This window comes from Elgaria multicarinata, chromosome 2, assembly GCF_023053635.1.
Source record: "Elgaria multicarinata webbii isolate HBS135686 ecotype San Diego chromosome 2, rElgMul1.1.pri, whole genome shotgun sequence".
NCBI lineage: Eukaryota > Metazoa > Chordata > Lepidosauria > Squamata > Anguidae > Elgaria > Elgaria multicarinata.
In genome coordinates, this window is record NC_086172.1 from 162,674,655 (window position 1) to 162,688,592 (window position 13,938).

The 13,938-nt window shown below is 42.4% G+C and overlaps 1 protein-coding gene across 5 annotated transcripts in view; it reads right to left on the reverse strand.

Annotated features, from left to right (window-relative positions):
- The window catches only part of BCL11B (BCL11 transcription factor B), a 166,999-nt gene that overhangs the window by 134,792 nt on the left and 18,269 nt on the right, over positions 1–13,938 (reverse strand). For 3 of the 5 annotated variants that reach the window (XM_063118035.1, XM_063118036.1, XM_063118033.1), the window contains exon 2: positions 13,051–13,419. In XM_063118035.1, the coding sequence (XP_062974105.1) occupies positions 13,051–13,419 (369 nt within the window). The remainder of the gene's footprint in view (positions 1–13,050; positions 13,420–13,938) is intronic. The other 2 variants (XM_063118037.1, XM_063118034.1) reach the window with 1 other exon arrangement.

The window sequence follows — 13,938 nt, forward strand, 5'->3', positions numbered from 1 at the left end:
CTAGCAGTTGCATTCCCTTTTTTAACTAGAGGCTGAAGAAGGATTCAAGAAAGTCATACGCATGGGACAATATGCTAGAAGTTGATATCATCTGCTTGTGGCTAGTATACTATGAGTATAAATCCGCCAGAAGCACATGTGGGTTAGAAGCAACTAATTGGCCAATTTCACTCCTTCCACACACAGCCACCAAAGAGCCCTAAATGGCCTTCTCCAACTTATCCTCCAGTTGTTTTGGCCTTCAAATCCCATCAGTCCCAACCAGCATAGCCAATGGTCAGGGATTCTGAGAGTTGTAGTCTGAAACATCTGGAGAGTAACAAGCCGGGAAAGGCTATTCTAACGGAATTTATCATCAGTTAAAAGTGAGGTAGTTCATTTAGAATTACCTCTGTGGTGTTTAGATGCCTGTCCAAGGACAAGTCATTGTGAAAAGTGGCATTGTTTCCTTTTCATATGGTCACCCTAGGCCTAGGCCCCATGACTTTCATAACACAGTGTTGGTTTTTGCTATGATGCCAACCAACCCTGACCATTTTCTAACTCAGGGTGCTAGCTCACTGCTTTTTTAACCACTTGTTACAAACCTGCCTGACACTGCAGGCGCTCTCAGACAGGGCTGTTGGGGTTTTTTTCCCCACCGCCACTAGCAAGAACGCCTTTCCCTGCCTCCTTCCCTTCCCTTCTCCCACTTAAGATGCCATGGTAGCTTGTCTGACTCTTAAACGTTAATATGGGGTGCTCGGATCCATAATGGTACACAATGTAAGTGAATGTCTCTGGGTAGACAGCAATAATAATTAGCTGTCATGATGTGAGGAAAGGATAATCCATGCCATTGAGTTAACAATCACTCACGCAACACACATGGATTTTAACTAATCTTAATTTGGAGGAAAAATAACAATTCTAAATATATCAAATGGCTTCTCTTCACAGCAACCTGTGGCAGTGTTTATCTCTAGCTCCCAGCACATGCAAGTTATTTTGTTCCTCTCACTGGCAGTTTTACCACTTAAAAGGCCAAAATGAACCTTCATGGAGCAGGGAAGGTGCCGTTTAATCCTCCGTTTGACACTCCCCCTCCCCTAAACCTTTCTTCTCCATCATGTCCATCAAAGTGTGGTACTGCTTTGGTGAGGTGAATAAAAAGTGAGCTTCACGTAATATCTTCTGCCGCTTTTGTCGCAATTAACACAGCTGCCTAATGAATTTCCACGACTGCCTTGATTGGCATCTGAAAGTCTATGAATGTTACTCTGCCACTCTATTTCTGTTACCGCAAGTTAGTAACAGAAATAGTATATTTCTGTTACGGTTAGCATTAGTCTGAACCAAACGCATATATGTGATGTAATCCTTCCCCACCCACCCCAAGGACTCACATTCTAAGCACCAAAGTGTATGGTCCAGAGCAGTCACATGGTGCTAGAGATGTGAAATGTTGAGGCCATGGAGAATAAACTGGAGGAGGGGGGTGGTCCAAGAAAAAGGAAATGTTAGGAAAAATGGAAAACTCTGCAATACTTCTTTACAGATCTAAAGACACGCTACTTTAGGAACATAAAACGTATTATGTATAATTTGGTTTGCTCATAAATCATCATTACAGTTAAAAACTTTTAAAAGTAAATTCAATAAATGTGTAATTATTGTCTGAATAAACTATACTTTATATTTAATATACCAAACATGCTAATTTTATGAGTGAATCAAGTTATAGATAAAACACTTTAGGAACTTCAGCAAGTAATCCCTGAAACATCTGAATCATCCTAAAAGCCAGATGAAGCAGGAAGAGCTGGAGGCAGAGGAAGACTCCATAAGAAGAGTTCCACAGACCCCAGCCTCAAAAAAATAATCATAAACACATTATTCCACCACAAGTGATGACAGTGGCAGGGATGGAATTGTTCTGTTTTTCCATTTTTTTCAAACAAAAAACAAAAAAAGATCCTTGGGGGGAAAAACATTTCCCCCCAATTTTTTCTGGGACTTATTTATTTATTTATTACATTTTTATACCGCCCAATAGCCGAAGCTCTATTCACATATCTATGGCCATATCTACACCTGCCTTTTTTCCAGGGGTCATCCCGGGATCATCCCTGTGCATAAAAATGACACACGGGGGATCCCGGGAGCAGGCAGGGATGATCCCTCCATTTTCCTGGGATAATCCTTAGGTGTAGAAAGGGCCTAAATGGTACAGCTTCTTACGGGTTAAGAAGGTGAGCTGCAAAATGCCATGGCATTTCTTATTCTCAGTGCAAATCAGGCAGTGTTTATGCGTTTGTGTGTGTGTGTGTGTGTGTGCATGCGTATGTAATAAAAACACAAACCCACAAATACACAAATGGTAACACTTATGTCACCTGACTGAACTTTCTTGTAAAGACATATTTAAATGATGATGAAAAGGGATTTGCAACTAGATGAGTTGATTTAAAAGGAAAAAAAATATTGCAATTCAAGCTAACTGTCCATATACATGTCTCTATACTAACTGAAGTTGTAGATGCTTGGTTTGAAATTCTGGGTTAAAAGATGCTCGCACTCTGTACAGAAAATTCTGAAACTGTAATGAGTCAGAACGTTGACTACATTGTGCCTACATTGACTAGTATGTTTGTAACAAGTGCCCTCTTCTGGCATGCACCATTCCATCCCCAACACCGGCCAGTTTCCTATGTCCCCCAGCCCCCCACAATAGTCACTGAGTATTCTATGTCCACTGAGTATGCTCTGTCCTCATGGGGTTGAGTTCCTAAAGATTCAGTATCAGCTCAAGCATGCTGATACTTCCCTTGTGTGCTTGGATGGTGCCACTTTATCTACATAAGGATCAGTACTTGGAGAATTATATATATATATATATATATATATATATATATATATATATATATCACGGAAATAAGGGCTGGGACTCAGAATTGCAGTGGGTAGAAAGCAAGAGGCATGTAGACACAGGGCGATATAGCCTGGAGCCATGCAAATTTCCACACCCCTGAACATGTGCTGCACTAAAGCATGCCACCCTAAGAGGATGCACTGTAAAACTAGAAGATTTCTACGCCCTTCTAGTTTGCCTTCAAAAGCCACATGTTAAGGAAAAGCTGCCAACGTCAATACGACTAGGCATCAAAAATGTAGCTCTCTGATCCCATGAACACCACTACCCACCTCCCATTGTTCCTTCAGACTGGAATCATCACTTTATGGATTATGCCTACACCCTGTCAGGCTTTCCTGCCTTCTTGTAACTAAAATAAAACAGCAGATTCTAGGCAAGAAGGCCTACGAAAGAGAGAACGTAAAGGCAATGTAGACGCAAGCAAACAAGCTTTCCTCCAAGATAAAGGCTAACACATTTGGGCCTTTTTAATTTAGAAAACAGGTAGCTAAAGGGGGAGGGGAATACGATCGACAGTTATAAAATTACACATGGTTTGGAGAAAGTGAATATACAGGATTTTTTTTCTCCATGTCTTGTCCATTAGAACTCAGGGTTACCTGATGAAATTAACTGGCAGCCAATACAAACAGAAAAAAAGGAAGCACTCCATACAATGTATAATCCCACATGGCAGAGCCTGAAGCCACAAGGTGCAGCCACCTTGCTGAACCTAGGCAGGTCTACACCTCATCAATGGAACCTCACGCATATCGTTTTGGCTTTTATCGTGCAATAAACCAAATTAAAGAAATTGTTGAATTTGCTGCCATAAGAAGTCGACTGGTGGTTGCTGGGAGTTGGAGGACTTTGTTCTGTCTAAACCTTAAAGGGCTTTAATATGAGATTAGGCAAATTTAGGGTCTTTCAATGGCTACTAGCCGTGATGGCTAAATGGAATAACATGTTGCCAAGGACCAGATGCTGAGGAGCAACAGTACAGGAAAGCTAATGCCTTTATGCCCTGGTTGTAGGCTTCTCAGAAACATCTGGCTGGCTGTCCTAGGAAACAGAATGAAGGACCTTTGGTCTGCTCCAGCTGAGCAATATTTATGTTCTTATGGTAGAAATTTACCAAACCATACTACCATAGTTCATCTGCAAAAAGGCCCCGGCATCGACAGGTAGGGCTGGAAAAGATTCCTGGGAAGCCGCTACTAGTCAGACAATACTGAGCTAGGTGAGCCTATTTTCTGACTCTGTATAAGGCAGAGTCCTGTGTTTCTAAGGAAGGGGAATCCAAAGAGAGATGGACTAGGCCCGCTGCTAAAATCCACTCTGAGACAAGCCTGGTGGATTAAAGCAGGGTATTAAAAACATAAAATATGGATTTTTTACAAAAATTAAAAATGTTTCTGCTTTTTAAACAGCCTGGTTAAAAGTAAACATGAATAATACCAGCATTTTAAACATACACTTATGGTCTCTTAAAACTGCATCAATGGCTCACTGTCATACCCACTGCTTTTCTATGTAAATGAAGAATCATGAGGGGAGAAATACATATTTTCTAAACCAAGCATTATGTGCTTATTTATGGCCCAAAAGGTCACATTTACTATGATGTTATTATAGGCTCAATACCAAGGTCCATGAACGGGGAAGCTATCACAGACAGTGCTCCAGGATATCTCTATACCATCCTGGATATCAATAGGGAGGCTCATCCACTGTTCCGACCTCGAGGATCATGTGTACTTATATTCAATTGTTTTAGTGGTTAGACGAACCAATTAGTATGCATCATTGTTCAGGAAATAGTTGAAATACCAACAGGAAACTTGATTTAAATCAGCATTTTTTCTCAATAATTTAGACCAATCTGCCTTGTCTGTAATTACGGCATGACCGATTTTGGGGTTATCAGACTACGCAGCTCTGTGTGCTGTTCTGTGCAGTTGTCTACTAACATATCCTGTGATATTTTCCCATGGGCCCCTTCATGATTTGCATCAGGCCTTTGGGTTGGCATTATTTGCTGCTGACTGGTTGCATATAAGAAAGAAATGGTGCAACAAGAAACCAGAGCAAATGCTAGTAGGATCCCTCTGCTGGAGCAACCAGGGAGGTGTTTGGTGGCATGGAAGCCCGTGATACACCATTACAACATACAATCCACATTCAAAATATGAACTACCTCCTTTGGATTCCTGTAACTTCAAAAGAGCGATGACCACAAAGACCTCCATGTTAAAAGGGGAATGAAAGAGCCAAAATTTGGAAAAAGGGAATGAAAGAACCAAATTGTTGGGTGTTTAATGTTCAGGGAAACATTGAAAGAGTTAAATACGAAGATTTTTTTTTAAAAAAAATCAGATCATACAAAACATACAGACTACATTTCTAGGTGGATCTGCTTCCCGTTTTCCCACAAGAGTAATGTCGTCAAAGTAGACAACATCAATGATCCTCATCCCCAATATCACATTATGCCCTATCTTTCATTAGGCCCATACCAGCTCAACTGCAAATAAGAAACTGTTGGGAATTTACAACCTGCAGGAGCATTTGCTTTCTAAACAGAGGTAAGGGGAAATCTAGGGATGAGATGAGATGAGTTTCCTACGATTTGTCCCTATTAAGGCCACTTCAGGTTGTTTTGCGATCATAGGCAGGCTAGTAAACATCTTGCACAAACCAAGAACGCAGCGGAGAACTCAACTCACCCTGTTCAGACGACATGCTAAGCCACAGTGGTTAAACATTTTGGGCTAAACGTCATGGCTTAGCATGTCATGTGAACCATGACTTATCGTACCGTGTGAACCATTCCTAACCATGGCAGCTACGTAACTACAGCTTAAACACACTCACTAACCATTTGCTGCAAAAAGCTTAGCAGCCTAACCATGGCTTAGCATGTTGCATGAACAGGGTCACAGAGAATTCTGGGACATATGAATGTCCAGACGTGAAACATAGGAAGCTACCCTATATTGACTCAGACCATTGGTCCATCCAGCCCAAAGGTGTTGACAGTGACAGGGTTTCAGGAAGGATACTTTCTGAGGCTTACCTAGAGTTGCCATGTATTATTGTTAAGCCAGTCCTATTCCCATCTTCTTTGCCCTCTTCTCAGGCCTAGTGCCTGCACTACCCAAAAGTAAGAAACCAGGCAAAAGTGTCTCAGTCAACTCCAGTGCTTGATTTAAATTGGCTACACATGCAGGCCAGGAAAACCACAGTATAATGGCAGTGACACCAAAGTTCACAAACCATTTTGAGTAAAAGGAGATTCAGGGAAATGACGAGTTTGAGAAAAGTAGCTGTCACCTCCCTATGGGCAAGTCTGAGGGTGATTTCTATTTTCCTTCCTCTTCAAATGTAAAGATTCAATTGTCTTTGAACAGCTTGCACTTCACATGAATTGACACATTTATTTTACAATAAATAAGTGAAAGTTATCTGTGTTTCCTTTACTGTTAATCTACACACAAAGAAATAATAAACAGAGCTTGTCTAACAAAAATGCAACGGCTGCAGTCCTCAGAATTCAATTAAGCTAAAATAATTAATGCTTTCGCCATATTAAATTACTTTTACACATTTGAGCCACTGAAGTTTTTTCCTCCTTTATTCTTTTAATCTTTATTTCTCTTCTTCTTCTTTTTTATTCATTTTTTTTAAAAAAAAAATGTTTCAAAGTGCTGTGGAATGGAGGGAAAAGAGGTTGGTGGGGGTGTGGGGAAATAAAATAAAAAGATGAGCGCAGTTTGCAGTTCAAATGTAATAGTCTCCTTTTAGCTGACATAGCATGTCGACTGTTTTGTGCCTTTGATTAAAATAACATTTTAAATGCTTTGAACAAACATATCTCCCCCGTTCTTCTAAAGGATTATTTTACATATTTCTTGGTGGAATAAAGAAATTTTCATTCTTCCTGTCGCAGCGCAGAAAAAGCTAAGAATATCTCCCGTCGCATAGAAAGTGAAAATATTATAGGCTGTTGCATTATTACCACAAAAAAAAGAGAGGAGGGGGTGGCAGGGGGAGAAAGCTGCCTTAGAGATTAAGTTTCCCTTTTATGAAATCGTATTTAGTCTCTTTTTTTAACAAATCTAACAACAATGCTCTACAGCCTCTCACTGGGAAATACCTTTAGTGTTAAATACAGATTCTGATTTTCTTGGCTAATGCAGAAAGCCCTTCTATTGAAAAATAAATAAGGGGCTCGGTATATCCCACTAAAGCCTTTTCAGTGAATGACTTCTGTGGATATTTTTTTTCCATGGCTACCCTCCGTGGCTGTAATATGAAGCTTTTATCCTACTATTGAAAACTATCCTCTGCTATTAAAAAGAGAAAGAGAGAGAGAGAGAGAGAGAGAGTAAAGAACGGACGAAAGAAGGGAACGAAAAAAGAAAAAGCAAGGGGGAAGTAGAAGGTGAGCAAAACCCTACACTAAACTAGGAGGACACTATAACCCTTTTTATCTAAGAGTTCAATCCCTAATTTGAGAAAGGCTTACTACTGCCATATTTACCAGGGAGATTCTACCCTGGGTAAAGAAAAAAAAAATCAACTGAACCACCCATTTCATATTATTTTATTTGGAGATTCAAAATCTCCAGCTCATTTTCCATTTGATCTTTGGTTTAGCACAGAAAAAGATTAAGACCTCCAACTCTGCTCTTTCTTTTTTTTCTTTTTGATGTGCCTATTATAGTTATTAATGCAAAAGTGTCCCAGAAACAACCTAAACAACATCACCGAAGCAACCTGAGCAGAAAGTGGATTGATGGGGTGGGTGGGTATGTGACTACTCAAATTTAATTGATGCCAAAATACCTTCCAATGTGACCAATATAAAGTATATGGAGGGAGATTTTTTATATTGCAGGGGTCAGCAGAAGAGTGTGTGTGTGTGTGTGTGTGTGTGTGTGTGTGTGTGTGTGTGTGAGAGAGAGAGAGAGAGAGAGAGAGAGAGATGGCAACCATTCCCTTCTATGGGAGAAAGCAAAGGATTGTTTTTCAGCGACAAGGGCCCTTTCTACACCTAAGGATTAACCCAGAAAAATGTAGGGATCATCCCTGCCTGCTCCCAGGATCCCCTGTGTGTCCTTTGGATGCACAGGAACGATCCCAGGACAATCCCGGGGAGAAAGGCAGGTGTACAAACGGCCAAGGCTATGGTGGGTGCTAAACTGGTCCACGGTGAGCCCCAGCCATTAAGAACAAAGCCTATTCCTATGAGTATAGTCCTATTCTGAGTTCTGTTTCTTGATCACAACAGAGTAGAAAAGGGCCACAGTAGATGTCTTCACTGTAATTAACATACACATTTCTAAAAATGCATATAGCAGCTGCTCAGAAGGGGGGAGAAGATTATTATTAGGATCACAGTACACAAGGAGGGGTTTAATCCTCTTCTCCCTTGCTGCAATCCTAATAAAAAAAACACTCCTGAAGCTGCCATTTGCATTGGGAAGAAGTTGGTGCCAATGCGGGGATTTGTTTCCAATACAAATAGCAACTTCAAAGCAGTGATTTTTGTCAACATCACAACAGGGAGGAGGGAAAGTTAAATCCCACCTCCCTACTTCTGTGATCTCCCAATAATTATAAAAACAAACAAAAACCCTCCAACAGTTGCTGTTTGTATTATTTTTAATTTTTTTTAAAGAAAAACAGCTTGGCCCAAAGATAAGCAAATATAACATTTTTGTTGGAAAAGCTACAGAGCAAAATTGGGGAAGGGTGAATACTATTTGGTATCATGGGCCTCCTACAATTCAATGACCGCCTCTTTTTAGACTCCTTGGATATGTCTACATCAGGCGATATCCCAGGAATCGTCCCGGGATCGCCCCTGTGCGTCCACATGACGCACAGGGGATTCCGGGAGCAAGAAGGGAAGATCCCTGCATTTCCGCAGGATATCGCCATACCCTTTCTTTGCAGCTTTTCCCGCGGTCTCGGGACAATCCCAAGGTGTGGTTGCCCATCCCAGCTTCTTCCCTCTTCCCTGCGAGTAGCAGGGGTCATCAGGGGGCAGGATGGGAAGGATCAGAGGGAAGGATGGGAAAAGTCCAGGGCCATTGGGGGTGGGGGTGGGGAGTGGTTTGGGGTGTGAGTGTGTTTTTTACTTGCTGGTGCGCTCCAGCTCGTGTCTTTTTTTAAAAAAATAAAATAATGGCAGGCGCGATGTCCTCCTTCCTCTCTGGACGTCACGTGCCATGTGTGAATGCAGGGGGAGGATCTCACAATCAGCATATCGTGAGATCCTCCCCCCTCCCTCCCGGAATGCCGGGAGGTGTAGACATGCCTCTTGATGTCAAAACCCAACCATGATCTGCATGTGACAACTACAGAGAACAACATGCTTTGGTCATCGTAAAAAAAAATACCAAAAGGCAAAAACACACACATAACACTTGCAGCTTCATTCAGGGCTATGCATACTCTGTACCTCTCCATCCCTGCAAAAAAAACACCAAACCTACACTACCGATTCCAGTATCTGTGCCAATTAGTGTCAGTTATGCCACTTGTAGGTATTTGCTAACAGTGCATAACTTCTCTTGCTTCTGGTCTCAGGAAGGGCCAACAGCCTATTTAGGGCACTGCAGTTCTTGTCACTAACCAGAAGAAAACTTGCTCAACCTAACCCCTGTCTTCTGAATTCATGCAATGCGTGAACTCACCCTGTGGAAGAGAGAAATTTGGATACTCAGTGTGTCGACCTCAAATCAATTTTGCAATCCTGCAAGTGGATGAGACAACTGCTGAGTGATGCGTGAGGATTTGAAGCCTACGGGGAGATTTACACCGCTGTTTTGCCCACTGCAAAATGATTTTCATGCCCATGTAAAATTACCTACATGTCTTGTTAAGCTAATATATGTTTTACTATCGTGGGAGGTACCCTGCAGTGGTTACTGTTGGCTAATGCTCAAACCCTAATATGGCAGATTATGCCCTAGGTTTAGGAAGCGTAGTTCAAGATCCACTATAAAGTCCTAGGAACATAGGAAGAAACATATACCCAGGCAAACCATTGATCCATCTATGCTGACTAGCAACAGCTCTCCAAGGCTTCAGAAAAGAGTCTTTCGCAGCTGTACCTGGAGATGCCAGGAAAGTCTTCCTTTCTAACCGTAAGATCTAGAAACCGTAAGGCAGAGAAGCACAACCTGCAGTTGTCAGCCACTCCTGGTGAATCCCCCAAAATTGGCAAGACTCCACCCACCTTTCACACATTCCCTGTGTTATAGGCGATCAGTGAAAAGAGCATTCCACCATGTTAAGGCCGAAATTGGGGGTGGGTCATTCTGATGTTCATAAAATGGAAAATGTTTCACCAATCTTTCTGAAACGGAGACCTGCCAGAAAGAAATGCTGGTTTTACATACCCTGCACATTTCAAGAAGATTTGTGAAATATTGAGGGCAGGATGGCAGTTCAAAGTACGAAAATGGGGGAAATCTCTCTGGCTCTCTGGCTCAAAATGGCTTACTATTTCTGATTTTTTTGCTCACTAAAAGCTCCGAATTGGGACCCTTACTCTTCAAACCAGTGGTGGGATCTCAGTGGGCATCTACAGGATGAGGGCAGCTTTTCACCTCCTCCTCTCAGGATCCTTGGATCTCATCAGGCAGGAGGAGAGGTTTAAACCTCCCCAGCCCTGTGCATTTAAGGGGTGGGGGAGAGGGTGAGTGCACCTACATGTACACATGTGCAGCCCCCAGCTGGCAACTTGGGGCTGAAAAGGTTGTGTACCCCTTCTATAAAGGGAAAAGGTGTTGATGTTCCTCAACAGCCAAGGAGTAAATGCAAAAGAGCAAAAGATGGCTAGCCCCACACTCCTAAACACACACACACACACACACACACACACCTCTAATACAAAATTTTCTGCTCAGTATTATAGGACAGCCTTCCCCAACCTGGTGCCCTCCAGATATTTTGGACTTCAGCTCCCGTCAGCCACCACCATCATGAGTTGTAGTCCAAAACATCTGGAGGGCACCGGGTTGGGGAAGGATGTTACAGACAATCAGTCAAGGGTTTGACAGGCCTCTTCGTTTCATTTGGCTTTTCAGGGTGCTTCTTTAATTGCTGGTATTTATTGTTTCTATTGATTTCTACCGTTGTATTGTTTTCTTTCTTTTATTAGGTATGGAGCCTTGGGAGGTGTGCATTAAATATGTGTGTGTGTAGATAGACAGACAGACAGACAGACAGACAGACAGACAGACAGACAGACAGACAGACAGACATATAGGATATAGATAGATATCTACAGAGTTTCCCTCAATTGTCCAAGTAAGTTTGGGATAGTTTCAGTTTAGTTTGAGTCCAGAAGTGGGGTTTTTTAGGGCCACCCAGTGCTAAGGGAAAAAAAATGTTCTCTTCCCTTGTGCGCAGTGCATGGCCACTTCTCTAAGGAGCTCATCCAGGGGGATGATACAGTGTGTCCTGTCCCCCCGCACTTTATTGTAACGCCCCTGTAATGAGACCAGCAGTGACCTGCTGAGTAAATGCAGGCTGCACATGCTGAAGACAGCCTCAGGGTAGCTTTAACCTACACATCCAATTTCATTGCGATGTCCAAGCACTTTAGAAATGAAAATAGAGTACACTTGTCGACTTCCAAACTGAGATCAGCTTACATTCCTTTCCCCCCTGCTTTAAATACTATACTTCCAGAAATTAATTTCTGGAATAAAGCATTTTTAAAGTACTGGGTTTCTCTCTCTCTCTCTCTCTCTCTCTCTCTCTCTCTCTCTCTCTGCTCCAGACTTTGAAACATGTGGAGAGCCTAAATCTCAGGAACTGCAGGCCAACGAAATAAATCAGAAGTGCCAGACACAGTCTAGTTTGCAAGTACACTATTCTGGTTTTCTGTTGTTCTGCCTGCAACACAGGCCTAAACCAACTTTAAACCAATTTAACATCAGTGAACACCTGCTAACAGTAGATCAGTGAAGATAAAAAGAATCCTCTCTTTGAGACCTTTAGGCCTCTCACAGGAACTATAATAGCCAGGTTTCATTTGAGGGAAGGGTGGTTGGACGGAACCAAAAAGGTTAAACCAGCTTTACATTTGTGGTCTAAACATCTCTTTATTCAGGCTCAAGTCCTCTTTCCACTGAAGACAACAGCCCTTTCACCCAGTACTACATACCACCCAGCTCTGCTGTACTGTTTAGACAAAGTGAATACATCTACATCAGTGGTCAAGATGAGCCAGCTCAACATTTAGCCAAGGCTTATCTTCTTGCCTAGTCCAGACATGCATCTTCCTTGGCACCGTGGGCTGGTAATTATCCTAAGGAGGGAAACTAGGCAGGGTTAGGCTGTGGGAATGCTCTCTCAACCACTTTTCTCAAGGTTTTGAGTTCCTTAATTAATTTTTATATTAATCTAAAGCTTAGAAAACTATGACAATGAGGTGCCGTCCTTATCCAGGAACTACATACATTTTCAGAAATCTATCATTGTAACATCTGTGATATCTGGGCCTTGAGTTTTGTCCATGCAAGCACTTCCCAATACAAGATTTGAAAGTGATACTCCAGCACACTCAATCCTTGCAGACCTGGCTGTATCAGCTCATGCCAATCCACACAGCTGAGAAGTTTCAGGAGGAGGTCAGGCTGGACAATCCAATCCAAGCAATTCATTTCCTACAAGGACAAGGAGATGCCTCACGCCTCTCCTTCGGGAGAAGGACACCTCTGAGTTTCTCCAGTATTCTATCTATGCTCTCAGTGGGGTAAAATAGCCAAAAGGGAGGAAGTTCTCATCTTGACACATACCACGGCCTACTCTGATAGTTCTCTCTCAGAATACACAGACCTGCAAAGGGTCCCGTCCCCCCGTAGCCTCAAGGAACCAAATGAACCCTCCACAGAATAGGATCAACTAAGGCTGCAAGCAAAAGCTTCCTCAAAGCATGTTAAGGTCTTATGAATTTCCCACAGGCTGCTAATGAAATCTTACATTCTCAAGACTGTCAAGAAGTCTCTCTCTCTCTCTCAATTTTAAAGATAAAGGACAGGGGCGGGGGGCAGAGAGAGAGAGAGAGAGAGAGAGAGAGAAAGAGAGAGAGAGAGGCTGCCTCTGCAGTCGACTTAATGTAAAATATGTTGTACCTGCAATGTTCTCCTGCTTAGGGCAAATTCCTTTTGTAGGCGTGAGAAGACGGTCTTCTTCATCGGGTGTGACTTGGATCCCGATTTCCACTGGCTCTGACACTTTCCTGAGCTCGGAGCGTGATGAAGGGGGAGGAGTGGTCTTATCCAGGTTCTTTTCATAGCAGGCACCACCAGCGCCATTGCACTGTTTCTTCTTGTGCTCTATAAAAACCAAGATGTCTCCCAGGGGGAAGTTCATCTGACACTGTCCACAGGTTAATAGGTCGGGGTCTGCTCCACCCGTCGCAAGGCCGAGCCCAACCGGCTCTCCTATGGCTAGGCTCTCATCCTCATGGGTGATGGCCGTTTCCACATGGTCAGCCTCTGCTTTATGTGGGTAAGCAGAAAGAAGGTGAGGGTTGGGGGGGAAGGGGGGAAGGAAGAAAAGAGAGGGAAAAGAATTGAGAGCAATTTGTTTAAATATTCATATAACCTGAATTAGAACAGGATTTGCTTAAAGCCCCGATTGTATCTTTTATCTATTTCCCTCCCTGCTTGTCTCCACAAATGATTTAAATACATTTTGCAACCAAGTCTGTCTGCGAAACAAAATAATAGAGATATCTGGTGTGGCTTTCCTGAATGATTCTTCAAACTACCTCGCAGCAATACGCTAGTAACAGTAAAGACCTATTATGTAGAACCATGGCTGGTATGATACAGTGGACAGAGGGGTGGACTTACTACACCAGCGCCCAACAGCTTTATCTACAGACTTATTAAGCAGCCCTCTCCGAATCTCCCAGCCTCGGTTTCTTTTTCTATGAAATTGAAACAATACTGAGATCTGCCAGGCTGGGTTCTTGTTGTAGAAACACAATTTGAAAGATGCTATTTGGCATTAAA